The sequence below is a fragment of the Channa argus genome, chromosome 3 (assembly GCF_033026475.1).
Source record: "Channa argus isolate prfri chromosome 3, Channa argus male v1.0, whole genome shotgun sequence".
Taxonomy (NCBI): Eukaryota; Metazoa; Chordata; class Actinopteri; order Anabantiformes; family Channidae; genus Channa; species Channa argus.
In genome coordinates, this window is record NC_090199.1 from 21163864 (window position 1) to 21179982 (window position 16119).

At 39.1% G+C, this 16119-nt stretch overlaps 1 protein-coding gene across 1 annotated transcript; it reads left to right on the plus strand.

The window, feature by feature from the left end:
- Positions 1-4769: 4769 nt before the first annotated feature.
- LOC137123681 (basement membrane-specific heparan sulfate proteoglycan core protein-like) lies at positions 4770-8914 on the plus strand. Its single transcript, XM_067497783.1, has 8 exons — positions 4770-4899; positions 5504-5650; positions 5735-5869; positions 6825-6997; positions 7079-7265; positions 7358-7537; positions 7808-8074; positions 8154-8914. Exons 1-8 carry the CDS (start codon positions 4851-4853, stop codon positions 8156-8158), a joined length of 1143 nt encoding a protein of 380 aa, XP_067353884.1. The 5' UTR covers positions 4770-4850; the 3' UTR covers positions 8159-8914.
- The last annotated feature ends 7205 nt before the right edge of the window (positions 8915-16119 follow it).

Below are 16119 nucleotides of genomic sequence, written 5' to 3' on the forward strand. Positions count from 1 at the left end.
AGAGTATATGATTGTGAAATTAAACTCATGTTACTCCGTGCAGCATCCAAATCACAAACACATAATTATTATCCATTCAGCTGTAATATTCACTCATGGAAAGTGACCCATTGTGTGTTCTGACTATTGTTACTAACATTCACCCAAGTGGCAAGTCAGTGTGTCTACCATCTTATGATACAAATAACACAACATTGTTTTGATAATACAAGCTACTAGCTATGCTCACAGTGGAGGTAGAGCAAATATTTGAGCAAAAACTTTACCTACGTTGATGTGTATTATGTAGAGCTAATAGGTGACTTCTCCAGTCCAGAGTGTACTTTGCGACATGACCTAGCTCAGGGTTAGTATTTCATTCGGATCAGTGCATAATATTTTCCTAATCGTGTTGGTAGAATAGAAGGCCAGAAATCCTTATGAAGATTTCTCACATAATGGAATTGAAAAAATGGTCACATCTTCAGAAAGACAAACTGAGCTTTGGAAGAGCACAGAACATGATCGAATTGGCTGGAATTTGGGCCATTAATCCAGATGTAGAAATGGTCACATCTTGACAAGGACAATGTGTCCTATGGAAAAGCAAACTAAACCTGCGATCTGACTCGCAGCTATTTGTCTTCTGTGTGACAAAGCAAATGGTCTTTCAATGTTTGGATAAATTTCATGTGTGTTTTTGTTTGAAACCTTAAAGCAAACACCTTTATTCCTGCTGTGAGCCTTGATGTCATCAGCTCCTGCGTGGTGTTTCTTTAGGAGGGGGGTGGCAGGAGCAGAGAGAAAGAAAACAGGACCAAATAACAACTAAAGGCATGAACCTGATAGTGTGTGAACTGAACTGGACCGAACCAAGACAAATAAAATTCAAAGTTATATTTTTCCTAATCCGTCTTGTAGGCCACTGTGTCGGCACCTGAAGGACGGAGCAGCAATTAAAGGGGGGGGGGGGGTCACGAATAAAAGGAGAGAAGGAGGAAGCTGTGACATACAACACATGTTTGTGATGCTCTCCTCCAAATGCTCAGAAAAGGCTAGAAGCACTATTGTGTTTCCTGCAGGTGTCCGTGCTGAGCTTTGTGTAAACATGAACTCCTTTCACATTCCTCTCTTCGTCATTGTGAAGATGATTAAAGAATAAAGTCGATGTTATATTTTTAATATAATTTGAAAAGCTCAAAACCAAAAGCTGTCCGCATTTGAGACTTCCCTGCCGTGTCTGTGACCCAAGGCCATTTTTTCTTATTGAAGATGTTAAGAAAAACTCACATATAAATGTATAGTTATTAAAAAAAATTGATTTTCTAAAACAGCTGGATGCTGTATTTTTAGCCTTATCTTACTGAACCTGAAGTTAATTGCATATTTTTAGGTAGTATTTTTCGTGTAGTAGGACAAAGTATGTGTGATTGACTCAAAATCAACTTTAGTGTGTCTACAGTAAGCTTCCTTGCTGATTGAATGTATGTCTTTAGCATCCTGTGTCACAACATGTGAAAGGATGATGTTGTGTTGCCCTCCTCAAATTTCCACTGCCTCAAAATCCTCCTTTCCCCATCTGACTCTGCAAATCCCCCCCCTCTCTAGTGCCATTCTCTTCATCTGTGTCCCAAGTAAGAAACATTAAAAATAGCTTCTGATGTGACAACAACATTGAAAAACACTGCTGTTTTCAGGGGATATGTACAACCTGCAGTCTCCTCTGGAGATATTTGTCTACTGTCCTCTCAGCCTGTGCCCTCTTTCCCCCCCTACTTCCTGACCCTTTTGTTGTGCTGGTTCCCACAAAACACTATTTTTACAATTCCTGTATTTTGGAGGGGAGTATTGTAGAAATTACACAAAGTAGAACAAGGACAAGAGAAAGACCTCTGCACACATGGGAAATGAAGATGTGAAAAAAAATCAAACAAAAAAGAGACTGTGAGGAAGATTGATAGATGAGGTGGGGGGAATGCCACTGATGTTTGTGTTCCATAGCTCGACAGACCGCTGATAACCTTCAGACCTTCACAGTCTTTACAACAAGATGGTGCTAAAAGTTTACTCATGGCCTCAGCAGGTCTCGCAAAGCTGGGTTTACTCTGCCACAGCTTATCTCTTGTGAGTGTGAATGTTTTTACGGTGTCAGTTAGTGGGCAGTTTGTGAGTCTGGCTCAGACTCTAGCAGCAGGGTGGATAAATTTAAAAGTGATCGTGTGGAGTGTTTACTGCAGAGGTTAGCCAGATGTGGAGGCTGTCTATGCCCTCGTAATAAGATAATGAATGTGAGACAATTCTTCGAAGTGTTTGGCACCTAATTTGCATAACTGTGCAAATTAACAATCTTTCGTTTTTCATGACATTCATCCCAAGAGCTGGCGCTAATTAACCAGCTGTATGAGTGAACAGGGATACTTGGATGCTTATGTGTGTCTTACTTGAGTCCTTAATAGGTAATTTTGATGCGTATGCTGTTGGAAGAAATTCAGCCAAATCAAGTTTGAAATTAAAAACCAAAACTTGCCCATTGTACCAAGCAGATAATCCTCAACTTACATGTTTATATAGCTTGGGTTTGGATATACTTTATTGAGATACAATTCGAAAAAACAAAATGCACTAAATCACTCTATACTTTACACTCTATACTATACACACTGTTTTTGTGTGTGTGAGTGTGTGTGTCTATTACTTTCTGTAGACACACTATGTCCATACCATTATAGTGCAGATATTTTAGCTCCCCACAACTTCAGTTGGCATGTGCTCAGATGATGAAAAGACTAGAAGCACGACTGCAGGGGGAGTGTTAAAACAGCAGGCGCTTTTGACTGAGAAATTCATGGGAGCAACAGAATCTGCTTATATGGGTGATTAACATTAGGCACTTGTGTCCTGTAATGTAATGTAATGTAGCTGTAATGTCTTGTGACTTACATAAATAAACTGGGCGGTATCAGAATAGTTTATCAAAGATTTATATGAAGAGGAATTGGATGTTTCCTTCAGCCTTCTCTAAAAAACATGTGGTACAAAGCTGCCTTTTCCTGCCTGTTCCTGTTACTGGAGCAGATTTCCTCCAACATGAGTATTCTGTTCTGATCTGTGTTTCCTGCAGGTGTCCGTGCTGAACTCCTGTCACATTCCTCTCTTCATAATTGTGAAGATGATTAAATAATAAAGTTGATGTTTGCATCTAAAGTAGATGTCTTTTGAATTAATATTTTTACTCCCACCTGGCAAACCCAACCCCAGTGATGACACCAAGGAAGCGCATGCCAATGATGATTGAACCACAATGTCACCAATTGGTGATGATGCTCATTATATTCATTTGACATATTCTAATTTGTTTACTTATATGCCAGTTTGTTTACTTTATAATATCTGAATGGTAATCTCTTACACATGACTGACTACCTAGTTTTTCAAAATTAAACTTAATATTATCACTTACTCTGCAGAATAATTAAATACACAATGTTTATATCCATATTTTGATTTATATGTATATAGTTTATGTATATAGTTTAAACTATATGTATATCGTTTAAACTAAAGTTTAAACTATATATAAATATATATATATATATTATATATATTTCTTCGTACCTTTAATCACTCTGAATCACACTTTAAAGTAATAGGAAATTCATCTGAACATTCTGTTCAGGGCTGGACCCCAACTCAACTTGTTGCATTTGTATCTATTTTCATTTTTTAACTTTGTAATTTTTTTTTTTTTTTGTAAGTTTTCTTAGCATGCTACCTTTTGATTTGCTACATTTTGGATTGTGTGCAGTCCACAGACATGCACTTAGATAAATTGGTGTAAATTGCCAGTAGTTGTGAATGTTAGTGTAAATTGTTGTCTCTGACACTAAATTGCCCATTGTTGTGATTGTAAGTGTCAGTGTTTGTCTGTCTGTGTATGTCTCTCTGTGTTTGCCCTGAGATAGACTGGAGAACTGTCCAAGGTCTACCCCACCTCTCACCCAACAGCAAACCTAAACAGTGTGAGCAGGTACAGATAATGGATTGATGGATTATACATCCAAAACTATAATTCTTTGAACTGCATTTCTAAAATTCAGTTTTCACTTTGTCATTGTGAAAAATTGAAAGAAGTGATGGGATTCTAAAAACTTTCTGAATGCACTGCATGTTCAGTGATGAGGGGTTTGTTCTTTGGTGATAGACAGCAGTTAATCATCTGGATAATTCCCCACTGTTGATTTGTAAGTGTAAGTGTAAGTGTAAGTGTAAGTTTGTAACAGAGCAATTGGGCTTATATAACTGATCGAGGGCCTTATAATGAAGATGAATACTTATAAATTTATTGAATAATTGTTTTGATGCTTTAATGCAAGACCTATTAAAATGGTAAAACTGATAACTCATACATTTCTCTTCTTTTCTTCTTCTTTCCACTCTCCACTCACTTCAGGCAGTCCAAGGGGATTTTGTCGGCTTTGTAAGTTTGTATAGTCCATACTTTATTATGTAGAGTGCCTCGAGATAATTGTTTTCTTAATTGTCTTCTTATGAATAAGCACTATATAAAAAAGGAGAATTAAATTTAATATACAATATGCTCTACAGCCTCTCTGCATATAGTATATGTAAAATTAGTTGGTAATCAGGCATGCCAATTGGGTTTGGAACAGCAATTATTCTTCATAAAAAACCAGCAGAAACTCAATATTACAGTGAAGCAGTTTATGTGACTGAAACCTGTACAGTGTTTGAATAGGGGAAGGGCTAAATGATAAGTGAGGGATTAAAGGTCCAAATTGATCTATGAGCAGGAAACCAAGAAAGACAGAGACAGAGACAGAGACAGACTGTACCCTGGGGAGAAAGGAATCATGGACTTATCACAAGTGGCTGTGATCCTGTGTTCTTTATTAATTTCAGGTAATGAATCTGATTTGATTTGAAGAGCAGAGAAACATGTTTAATATATCAGTTTTACAGGTGTGTCTCTCATCTTGACAGCCTTTCTGTTCTTCAGAGATGTAATTTCATTGTGTGCTTTAGGGGGTTACACAAGTTAGGTTTAAAAACAGTTTTTCTAGTTTTTCAGTAGGTTTTCTACTGAGAAAAAGAATAGAGTTTCACAACATGTTTGGTCAGTTATTTAGGAAAAAGGGGTGATTTTTTTCATTTTTGGAAAGACATTGTTTTTTCACAGAAGCGATCATTCATTGAATCAAACACCAAAAACAATGTGGGGAAATTAAACCAAAACCCTTGGGACTGAAAATATTTTATGAACATTGTAAGTAATATTTTAATTTCAAATCTAAATTTTGCAAGTTTTTAAGTGCGTTTTTCCTTTGCCATAAAATAGAACTTTTTTTGTCTGTATATTTGCTCAAGTTGTTTGCTTTGTGGTGGTTTGTCTACACTGTGTTTTACTGAGAGCAGACTGAGGGTTCACTGAGTTGCAGTACACACGTGTGTGTTCTTGTGTGCTGGATGGGGGGGGGATTTTACCACTTCTCATCCTTCTATGCAGTGGCTGCTCAGGCTCCTGTCATCTCTGTGAAGCCTCAGGCTGCAACAGTGAGACAAGGGGAAACTGTCAGCTTTAGATGTCAAGTGCAGAGTGGTGCACGGCCAATCAAGCTGGAATGGATAAGAGCAAATAACCAAGCCGTACCAGGTCAGGAGTAATACCATACAACTATAAGCACTGTTCATTCCATAGCATCATCTGCGAAATGTAATACATTTTTGTTTCCTTTAGAAAATGCTAAGATTGGTCCTGATGGCTCTGTACTGACTTTGGCTGACGCCCGACCTAGACACCAGGGCCAGTATCGCTGTGTGGCAACCAACTCTGCCGGCCACAGTGCTGCCACAGCTGTGCTGAATGTCAAACGTGAGCTTATTTTAGTTTAAAATAATTTCATTTGCAATCTCTTTTATTAAATATAAAATTAGTGTACCAGATAATTTTATGTTGGCCCCTATTAATCTACACCTCTATTAGTGCCTCTGAAGTCATTAACACTTTGGACCGACTCACAATGTGTGTGTGTTGGTGTGTGTGTGTGCATTTGTGTGTGTATTTACATGTGAGGTATTATTTTAGTGCAGATTTGTTTGTGTTGAGGGTTCTCTTTACCTACTCTACATATATTACATACATAGGTATTATAAACCAATTACACAAACCAGCTTTCACAGTTGCATTTCAGCTGAAGGATGTAAATATCATTAAAAACCCACTGTACACTAGCTATTAAACACAGAAAGCAGACAGGCATGTAGCAACTGCAGGTTATAAACACAGTGGAGCATTTTTGAGCTAAAGAGCCAGATATTTCCTTCACAGAGACCAAAAAGAAAGCTCCACTCAGCAGGTGTGTGATTAGGTGAGATTGTGACTCACTGTTAAAAAAACTGGCTTGATAAAGTTCTTCATGTAGGTAACAAGGTAAATTCTTCATTGCATTAACGGTAAAGAAAATCCTCTCAGTAATCCACAAGGTAAGTACTTGGTCTCAAAGATTCTTGATTAAAGAACAAACAAAGCCTAAGAGATTCGTCCAGAGGTCAAAGTTGCACAAAATAACATTCTTCAGTTAGCAAATTCCTAGCAGAGTAGGCAATCCTGAAGTCAAAAGGCAAAAGCATAGTTAACTGTCACCAAACAAGGGGTCTATGCTGAACAGCAAACAGCAGGACGAACAAAACAGGGACGGTTATGAGCCTGGAGGATGGGCAACAGTCTGGTGAGGGGTGACTGTAGGAAGACGGTTTAAATGGAAAGGAAATTGTGCATTGTGTTCACGACTTGTTTCATTCACATGTTTGTGTATTCTCCTCCTCAGATCCACCTAAAGTACAGATGATACCAGAGGGGCCCCTGCAGGCCAGGATAGGCGATTCTGTGTCAGTGGAGTGTCGCGCCACTGGCAGGCCTCGGCCGACGCTCACATGGAAACGGGTAGTCGCCAACCAGCAGCTGGTTCTCACAAACATGAACAATGTCAATACCCTACAGGTGATTTGTGAAGTCAAGTTACCCTTTTATTTATTTCCAGTATATAACATACTAAGTAGAACAAACTCTCTCTTTCCTCAGTGGGCTGAAGTGCATCCAGAAGATGCAGGACTCTATTTGTGCCTGGCTGAGAACAGTGAGGGAGTGACTCAGGTTTCAATTGACATTAATGTCGGGGGAGAACCAGGAGCACCCGTGGCTTCTGTTAACCCTACAGAAATGACAGTGATTGAGGGTCAGACAGTCACAATGGAGTGTCAGGCCACAGGTAAGGTGTTTGTATGAATGTATGTTAGAAAAACTGTCACTTGCCTAAGTTTTCATATTTCACTTGTCTTTTCTTTATCTTCCTCCTTCCAGGTTCCCCCACTCCTGTCATCACCTGGTCCAAGCTTCGAGCACCATTGCCTTGGAAACACACGGTGGCTGGGGGTTTTTTGACAGTGAGCGATGTGGGGCGCCAAGACTCTGGACAATACATCTGTAATGCAACCAACATACACGGCTACAGTGAGGCGTACACACAGATGGAGGTGGAGAGTAAGTGGACACAGATACTGTACATCCAGACTTATGAAAGACAGGACATTAAGAATAGGAAATCAAGACAGGACTAGGAAATCAATAATTAATATGACAGTTACATGACAATAAGGGAAAATAAAACGATGGACAATCTGACCATAAGGTTTGGGAAGGTGTGATTTTCATAAAAGGCTTGACTTATTGATTTGCAGTTTATAAATTTGTAGTTAGTGGTGGAGATGGTGGGATTCTTCAGAGTGAGTAGCTGTCTTCTCTTTCATGCAGCTCCTCCGTATGCAACCTGCCTACCTGACCAGGTGAGACTCCAGCCAGGGAACTCCCTACAACTGCAATGTCTGGCCCACGGCTCTCCCCCCATCCAGTTCACGTGGAGTCGGGTGGGCAGGGCGAACCTGCCTACTGGAGCAGCAACCACAAGGGACGGAAAGCTGCTGATATCCAGTGTTAAAGTGAGTCACACTGGAACATACAAATGTGTGGCCACCAACCAAATTGGCTCTAGTGAGGCACTGGCCAAAGTCATCGTGAAAGGTGAGCAGGTCTTTACATTTGGTAAAGTGAAAGTCCATCAAGAAAAATGATCTGACTTTTTTTTCTTCTGTTTTTACAGCTTAAGCCAACATGTTCACACCGTGTATCATTGACCAACCATATGCTGTGTTCTTCTTCCCAATGAGGATGCTCAAATGGATCAAGCAAATGAAAATAATATTTAATAGATATAAAAATAATATCTTTTGACATATGAAGGTGAAAATGATGAGTACTGCTTAAAGGCTTGGTGAAATTTTTTATTTTGTATTGAAAATTGATAGTGTTACTATTGTTGGTCAAGTCTCATATCTGCCTTTGGAAAGATTTTCTCTGAATCGCAGTCGGTTCTTCTCCTGGAAAGTCTCTGCATGTTGTCCTCCTCCCTTTATCTCATCTGCTACACTTCCCAAAGTGAAAAAAGAGAGCAAAACACACAAAACCTGATCAAATGTAGATTTCAAAATCAATAAAAATTAAAATGTGGAAATATTTTACAATGTTGCAATGTACAGTGTTTTCAAATTGGAGACTGTGTTTTATATTGCACTTTATTTTGTAGGGAGGGTACTTTACTTCAGTCCCCTTTGCTTTTACTTTTTATTTCAGCTTTTGTAGTTCATAGTTAAATAAACAGTTTAATCAATAATCATTGTAGCAAAAATATAGATTTTGTTTGTGTCATGCTTCATATAGACATCATTGGGGCAATATATGAGACTTCATGCAGCTTCTTCTGGAGTCCAAAAGGTGTTATACAACTCTTTCCAAATGTGCAATAGTAGCTACTCCTAAAAACCTCTAAAGCCTTAAAAATAAAAAGAAACTGTAAATGTAAAATTGGTGTTTTCCTTAACTATATGGTTAACCCTTAAGGTTACCCCATGCGAAATTTAAAACACAGCAAACATTTGGACGTATGTGTTATTGGGATAGAACTGTCATTTTTAAAGTTTCTGATTTTACTTCTAATAGACACATAATACTAGGTAGAGCCTTGCACATTAAGTTCATGTCAATTCATTCTAAAGTTTCTGTCTTCAACCACATGGTGGCAATATGTAGCTTTAAGGCACTCTTGAAGTCTTCATGCCAAACAAGAGGAATCTGAGCCATCACACCCTTAACAGTTAGAGGGACAGATGCAGTGCACATAAAAGCATTTGTTTTCTAAGTGACATCATTTTATCTCTGAGTTAAATGATTAACTTATAGCTGATCATTACAGCTTTCTGGGTAAATATAGACTGTAAACTCTCCTGAACAGGCAAAGTTCCGCTTGATCAGACAAATCCACCATGACACACTGAGCGTCATGGTGGATTTGGTTACACAACATTTGGAGCAGCTCTGCCTTAATGAGCTGTTAGAACTTTTTTATGGTTTGTGGCTGCTGCAGAAGGTCTGAAACATAGCTACCATTTTCAAAACCACTGTTAGAACAGAGCCCATATGTTGTGTATGTGAGTGTGGCCTCCCTTGTAACAGGCTTTACTCTTTCCACTATTTCTCCCATCTTGCAAGCATCTTTAAAGCTGGAGAGAAACCATCTGCCCTCTGTCACCTCTCTCCACCCCCTCATTTCCCAGACAGATGAGGGGGGAGAAGATGAGAAAAGACTAAATATATGGATTACAGAGCATGTTAGAGGAAGGTAATCTACATACATGTTGAATTTTAAATGAGAAAGAGCAACTGAGATGAAAATTGAAGGCCACAATGTATCAGTTTAATTATCAATTTATTTATTGTGATATCCCTCTTTCTTTGTGTACATATTAACATGTACATTTTATCACTAATGGAGTCTGGTATAAACAGAGAGGTTCACAGATGACATCTCAGAAAATGAATGTATCCACAAAGTAACACACAGTTTCAGAAGTATTACTTTAGTTTATGTTATAGTAGGAGTACACAGCAGTGATATATCTGCTCTGGACCACACATTGCTTGTCTTATGCTTGGAAGGTGAGGAAGAAAAGAAAAAAGCCAGTCAGTCTGACAAAGTCTGACAATCAGTTAGCACACATGGAGAGTAAAATGCTTAAAAACTGTGAAGCAGAATGAGGTCTCTGTAATAATAATATGGGGAGCCTGGGTAATTTAGGAAGGAACCAATGCGATGAGAGCTTCCTCAGGAAGTGATAGGTGGAAGGGGGTGCCTGTAAAGTCTGTTGTTATGGTTACCATGATTAAGTTGGATAAGCAGCAGCAGGGCAGCGGTTTGTAGAAAGAACAGTATCTCTAAGACAAAGGAAGCTAGGCTGTTCCGGTGATTAAGAGCTGAGGTTCTGTATTGTGTTGGTCCAGAGCTGAACATGAAAGATGATGAATTGCTGCATTAAATCTAATGGCAGATGTTTTTTTTTAGGGATGGATGAATTGAGAGACGCCCTTATTGATAGCACATTACCAAACTGTCCTGATTCACCCTAAAATAAGCCATAAAGAGATAGGAATGTATGTAGTGTCTTCTGTTTTAGTGTCCAGCATAAAGAGCAGCCTCTCAGTCTCACACAGCCTGAGCAGGTTCAGTATGCTCCACATGCTCCACCTAAGCACTAATTCCGCTCATGCTTGATTACGGTGGAAGCAACTTGCAGGGCACTTTTGCAGTATCTGTTTATGCTTTTGTGCACCAGGTGGTCAACCCTCCTGCACCCCGTCAGTGTCTGAGCAGTAGATCTTGAGTTAAAAGCCAGAGTTTTTAAACCAGAATTTTTCTTTTAATTAAGAAATGTAGGTTTTTACATTGCATATTTAGTAGTCTTGTAAGCATTGCTGGAACAAGAATGACAAGAAACTTACACAATGACCACAAAACAGTGAGCAAGTCTTGGTTCTGCAACTGAACTTCCCTGCATGTGCACTGCAAGTGCATTTTCTTTTTTTGTCCTTGGCTGAACACACTTGTTTTCAAACCTTCATGTGTTTAGTCAAAGAAAATAACATATGAAAGTGCCTCTTGACACCACCGCGCTCGAAAAATGTACTGTTGTGTCACATGTTTTAATTGTTTAATTAATGAACCAAATAATATATACGTGCATCATGGTTTACCAGTGGCTTGTGGAATGTGGTTTGAGGCTAATTCCAAAATTCAATCACACTGTTCTAACTAAACCAGTTCATTAAATTAAAATCTCTTTTTTTTTTTAGCAGATTAAATATAAGGGCACTTATAGTTGCATTGTCTTGTTGTCCGTAGCAAACAGTGGTTGGTTTTAAAACATAGCTAGCTCCAACCAAATGTAAAGACACTTGTTGCTTGTCACCTTCTCTACAAAAAACATTCGGACTTATTGCTGTGATCATTTGAAACACAAACCACAAAATAGCTTTTTTTTATCACACCTCTTGCACACACACTTGTCACTTGGTTGCAAAAGTTTGCATCATCTTATTTTCAAATGGAGAAACTGTAAAAATTAACACACAAAACCTATATTTACATCAACATAATACATTAAAGTTAATACGTTTAAAAGGCATATAGGAGGATGCAAACGTATCCTAAACCCGACATGACAATAATACACTTTCAGCCAGTACAAATGTTCTCTTGTCATCAGAAGTAACAAAAATGGTCAAGCAGTGTATACAAAAACTTATAAAATACTGAAAAAATGTGTGCAAAAATTTGGATTCCCTTTGATAAATTAATTAATAATTTCTGATTATCAAAGCACTTTTGTACTGCCTAAATTTACATATATTATCTTAAATATTTGTTTAAGATAATTAAATGTTTTACTCTTTTTTCTTTTTTCAAATCGGGGAATGTGCCCACCTGTGCATTGCATTTGTTCTTCCCACATGTGCATTTTGCAATCAGGGCAGATTGAAGGCACATAACCTTTTAGAAACTCTGTGTGTGTGTGTGTGTGTGTGTGTGTGTGTGTGTGTGTGTGTGTGTGTGTGTGTGTGTGTGTGTGTGTGTGTGTGTGTGTGTGTGACCACATTTATGTGTTTGCGCTTGTCTGTACTTTCCATTATTGACTGTGGTGTCAGGGGCGGGCTTCTGAGTGCTTCTGGGTAAAAATAGACGATATAAAAGCAAAACAAGACCTGAAACTTTCACATATGTTGGCAACCACAGTGACTGACAACATGTACAATAAATTCATTTTTCTCCTTATCTTTAATAAATATTAAAACCGGCAAAGATTACACACGTACAGGTGTGTGTAAACTTCTACATTGGTTACTGATCTGAAACAAAAGGCTGTTGTGGCAAAGAGGATGTGGTAGATGCGTAGATGGTGACAGTAGGAAAGTTTCTTTGCTAACCAAGCTCAACAATACAGTCGACCATCTCCCTGGAGAACTGATGAAAAGCTCTTTTGCAAAACTTGTGTTTGTCACAGTGTTCTGTTCCATTTTCTGCCTGCCTGACTTTTATTTTGTATTCCCAGTTTCCACATCCTACCTTGTCTGTTCTGCTACTTGACATTAATCACCACGCCTAATTGTTTTCACCTGTTCCCCTGGATATTTAAACCGGGCTCTTGCCTTGGTTCCCTGCCAGGCTGTCTCTGCATAACTTCAGTCAGCCTGCCAGCTGTTTCCAATAGGTTGTTTGAATTGTATCTTAACCTGCCAGCCCATTAACCTGTCTGCCTGTTCCCTACCTGCCAGGTTGCTAACCAGCCTGCTGCCTGTCTGATCAGTTTGCCTGCCGAAGTCCTCTGTGAAGCAACTCTCCAGCTCACCTGCCTACCAGGTACTACTTGGATCTGTCCCTGAACCTGATTACCTGTCTGACCCCCTGGCTTCATAAGTCTTTCTGATAATCTGAACTCTACTTGACTGACCTGGGTTCTGGATTGTGTTTCTCTCTAGCCTGGTTCAGAACTCTGATTTCCTTGTTGATCCTGTTTCTTGGATTGTGGACTTTGCCTTGTTTAACTGCTCTGTCGGCTTGCTGGATCTGAACCTGAGTTTTCTAAAGCTGACCCTGTGCTCTGTCATCTGGATACTGGATTCTATGGAATTGGACAGTGCTCTGACCCTGTTGTGCTCTGGCCCAGCCTGTTTCCTGTCTCCCCAGTGTTTTCTGTCCAGTTCCCGTTTCCTGCCGTACTCCTTCGGACCTGACCCAGTCTGCTCTGTGGACCTCAAACTCCCTGTCTAGACTGCTTCTGAGGAACTCTGATCTGGAATTTGCCCTGCCCTGCTCTGCTTGTTTCTGCTCTCCCCATTTACTCACCTGTTCCGCTAAGTGCGCCGTATGTTAAATCCCCTGCTGTCTCCGGCTACAAGTAAGCCCCTTTTTGATTATCTGCATTTTGCCCCTCTATATTATGATCACCTGTATCTCTTGTCCAGAGTGCTCCGTTTCCCCTGCTCTATCCCTATGTAAACTGCATCCTGAAATCAGACTTCCCAGCCTTCTGCTCACCAATCATCTATTTCCACTATTATCAATAAATTATCTTAAACCTTCCCCTTGTGTCTGTGCTTCTGGGTCCTATTACGTAAACGTATTACAGTGTTGTTCTTTTTCTGCACCCCACTGTGTCTCAGGATGTAACCGACAAGTGTGACTCTGCGATTATGATCCCTGTATTATCCATTTTTCCATATGGAAAAATCCTTTGTGTACAACACCAGCAGCTCTCTTACCCCTCTCTATCATAAATCTCTGTCCCCAACATTCTGTACTCAAGTACAGAAACTTTGCAGCAATTTGACCCAACAGTGAAACCATGCCATGACACTGAGTTTATCGAAGATTGGAACATTCTTTATTGCTCAAATTCCAATTTAAGACACACTGAACATGTGGTCGGATCACAAGAAATATTTTTTTCACTGTAACGAGACAACGGCTAATTATAACTTGATTCATGGGTGAATATGATTCAAAACATATTTTAGTAAACAATATATATTGTTTACTTAGGAAAAACCGGCTTCTACAATGAACTAAAACAGCAATTTATAAATTAAATGATGGTGTTACGTTTGGTCAGGGCTATCTGATTTAATCTGCAGAACAGTCTTTGGTTGTCTGCGTGTCAGCAAAGTTTAATTTCCATGATTTGGCTCATAAAGGAAAACCACCATTGTTTGTGTAGTGAAGAGTATCTAACAAACTCTTCTGCTGGACCCGACCACACAAACCCACACTTTCATTTCAGACACTGGCTTCTGCTCAGTAGCCTGTTACACAAACCCTGTAGACCAGTACTTAGGATAGACATGACATATGCATCATGGAAAACTGACTGATCTTACAATTATAACAAATAGAGCTATTTTCCTAGTATGTGTTTTAACTTAGCAAATGTTAAATATTTACCTTGACCTCTGAATACATGAGGGACCTGAATTCAGTCCGGACACATGGTGTTAATCTGATCTGCTTTTGTAATTTAAATTTACAGTGATCTCCATAACGTTCCAAAACCAACATAAAAAAGCCAAGGAGCATATAGCAAACTGGATTAATTTGTGAGGTTAAGTGTCTTACATAATGCCCTTTACCCAACTAGCACATCCACGTTTTCTCCATGGAAGAAGCTGGAATACATTTTTATCCAAACTTTGTGGTTATTGTGTTAGGGTATAGTGGATGACTGGTACACAACTATTACAGATTCACTCCCTGTGCAGTTCTTGGTCTCTCAAACCACCCCGTAATTCATCTAACCTACAGGCAGAAACCTAAATGTGTCAAACAGTGAAAGCCCCAAGAATAACTTTAGGCTACTGTTTGTGCTGTGATACACCAAGCTGACGGTCAGCCAAGAGGACATCTGTGAGTATCCATCAGCCTAGTTGTTGCAGGCATGCAACATGGAGTATGCTCTAAATTCTTCACAGTGATGGCAGAGGGTAAAAAGAGTTTGATGAGAGAGGGCACTGAACACTGTGTCACCCTTCATCACTTTCTGCGAGGACACCTCCATCCCCACCAAGATTCAGATCAGATGCAACAATACATATAAACCAGCCTTTCTTTACTGAGGCCTGGTTTTAATTCAGATGTCTCCACTGACCCAAGGGGGAGGCTCATCAAGTAGGCAATAAAGAACTCTTCAGGCAAACCCATTACAGGAAAGGAATTCTGACAACCACTAATTGAAAAAAAATGTTTTTTTATTTTGCAGAGTCTATCCCGTTACAGCCCATGCAGTTCACGTACAGCGCAAACTTCTCTGTGGATGATGCAGTAAAACATAGACTGTGCATCTTCCAACATCTGGACAACATGAGGACCAATAGGATCCTGTTTGTTGACTTTAGCTAAATGAGCCTGAGCCTCACTGTCTGTAGTTCATCAGCTTCCTGACAAACAGAAGGCAGCCTAACATCAGCCTAGCAGCACCACAGGGTTGCATGTTTCAGCTTCACAGCTGAACGCAACATGTGATCTTAACCAGACCCCCGCGCTGTTCACTCCATTCAACATCATCTACTTACCTGTTACAAACTTTTACATATCTGCTGATTTGATATGCAAATTCTGTAATAATAACCATGTTGACCTTTACATGTGTTAATCACATTATTTGCTTACTCTTTGTATTATTCTAATGCCTATTTTTATCTTATTTGCTGTATTTGAGGACCTAATATGGAGACACATTTTTTTAATGCTGGCGTACTTAGCGTATACTAGCTTACAAAACAGATTCTGATTCAAATAGTCCTGGATGTTAAAAAAATAGGCTAACATTACCAGCTCTGTACTGCTCTTCATATACAATAGTATCAACAGAGTTATGTTAAAGCTTAATATGAGATCTTACAGTTTCCCTCATCACTAACTTAATTTCTTTAGATCGGATCAACATGAAACTTCTGGTCTAATCATCAGTTTGAATAAATAACAACTGATTAACAAATCTGTGTAATTTTCAGTTCAGGAGAAGTTAATTCCCCTTAATTCTTATTTTCATTTGTTTGTTGTTTATTTTTTCTATGTGGTGAAGATTCATTGAGCTTGAACCACACTAAAGTAACCACTTTAACCAGTTAGTTTGGTTTAGTAATGACAAGTTTGCCACATTCACTACTGTTATGGCTTGTGCATG

Bases quoted from the DNA above. Each gene is read 5' to 3' on its own strand.
- LOC137123681 (XM_067497783.1), top strand. From the start codon at position 4,851: ATGGACTTATCACAAGTGGCTGTGATCCTGTGTTCTTTATTAATTTCA. The intron at 5,651-5,734 runs GTCAGGAGTAAT...TGTTTCCTTTAG, and splicing joins AAATAACCAAGCCGTACCAG to AAAATGCTAAGATTGGTCCT. The intron at 7,538-7,807 runs GTAAGTGGACAC...TCTTTCATGCAG, and splicing joins CACACAGATGGAGGTGGAGA to CTCCTCCGTATGCAACCTGC.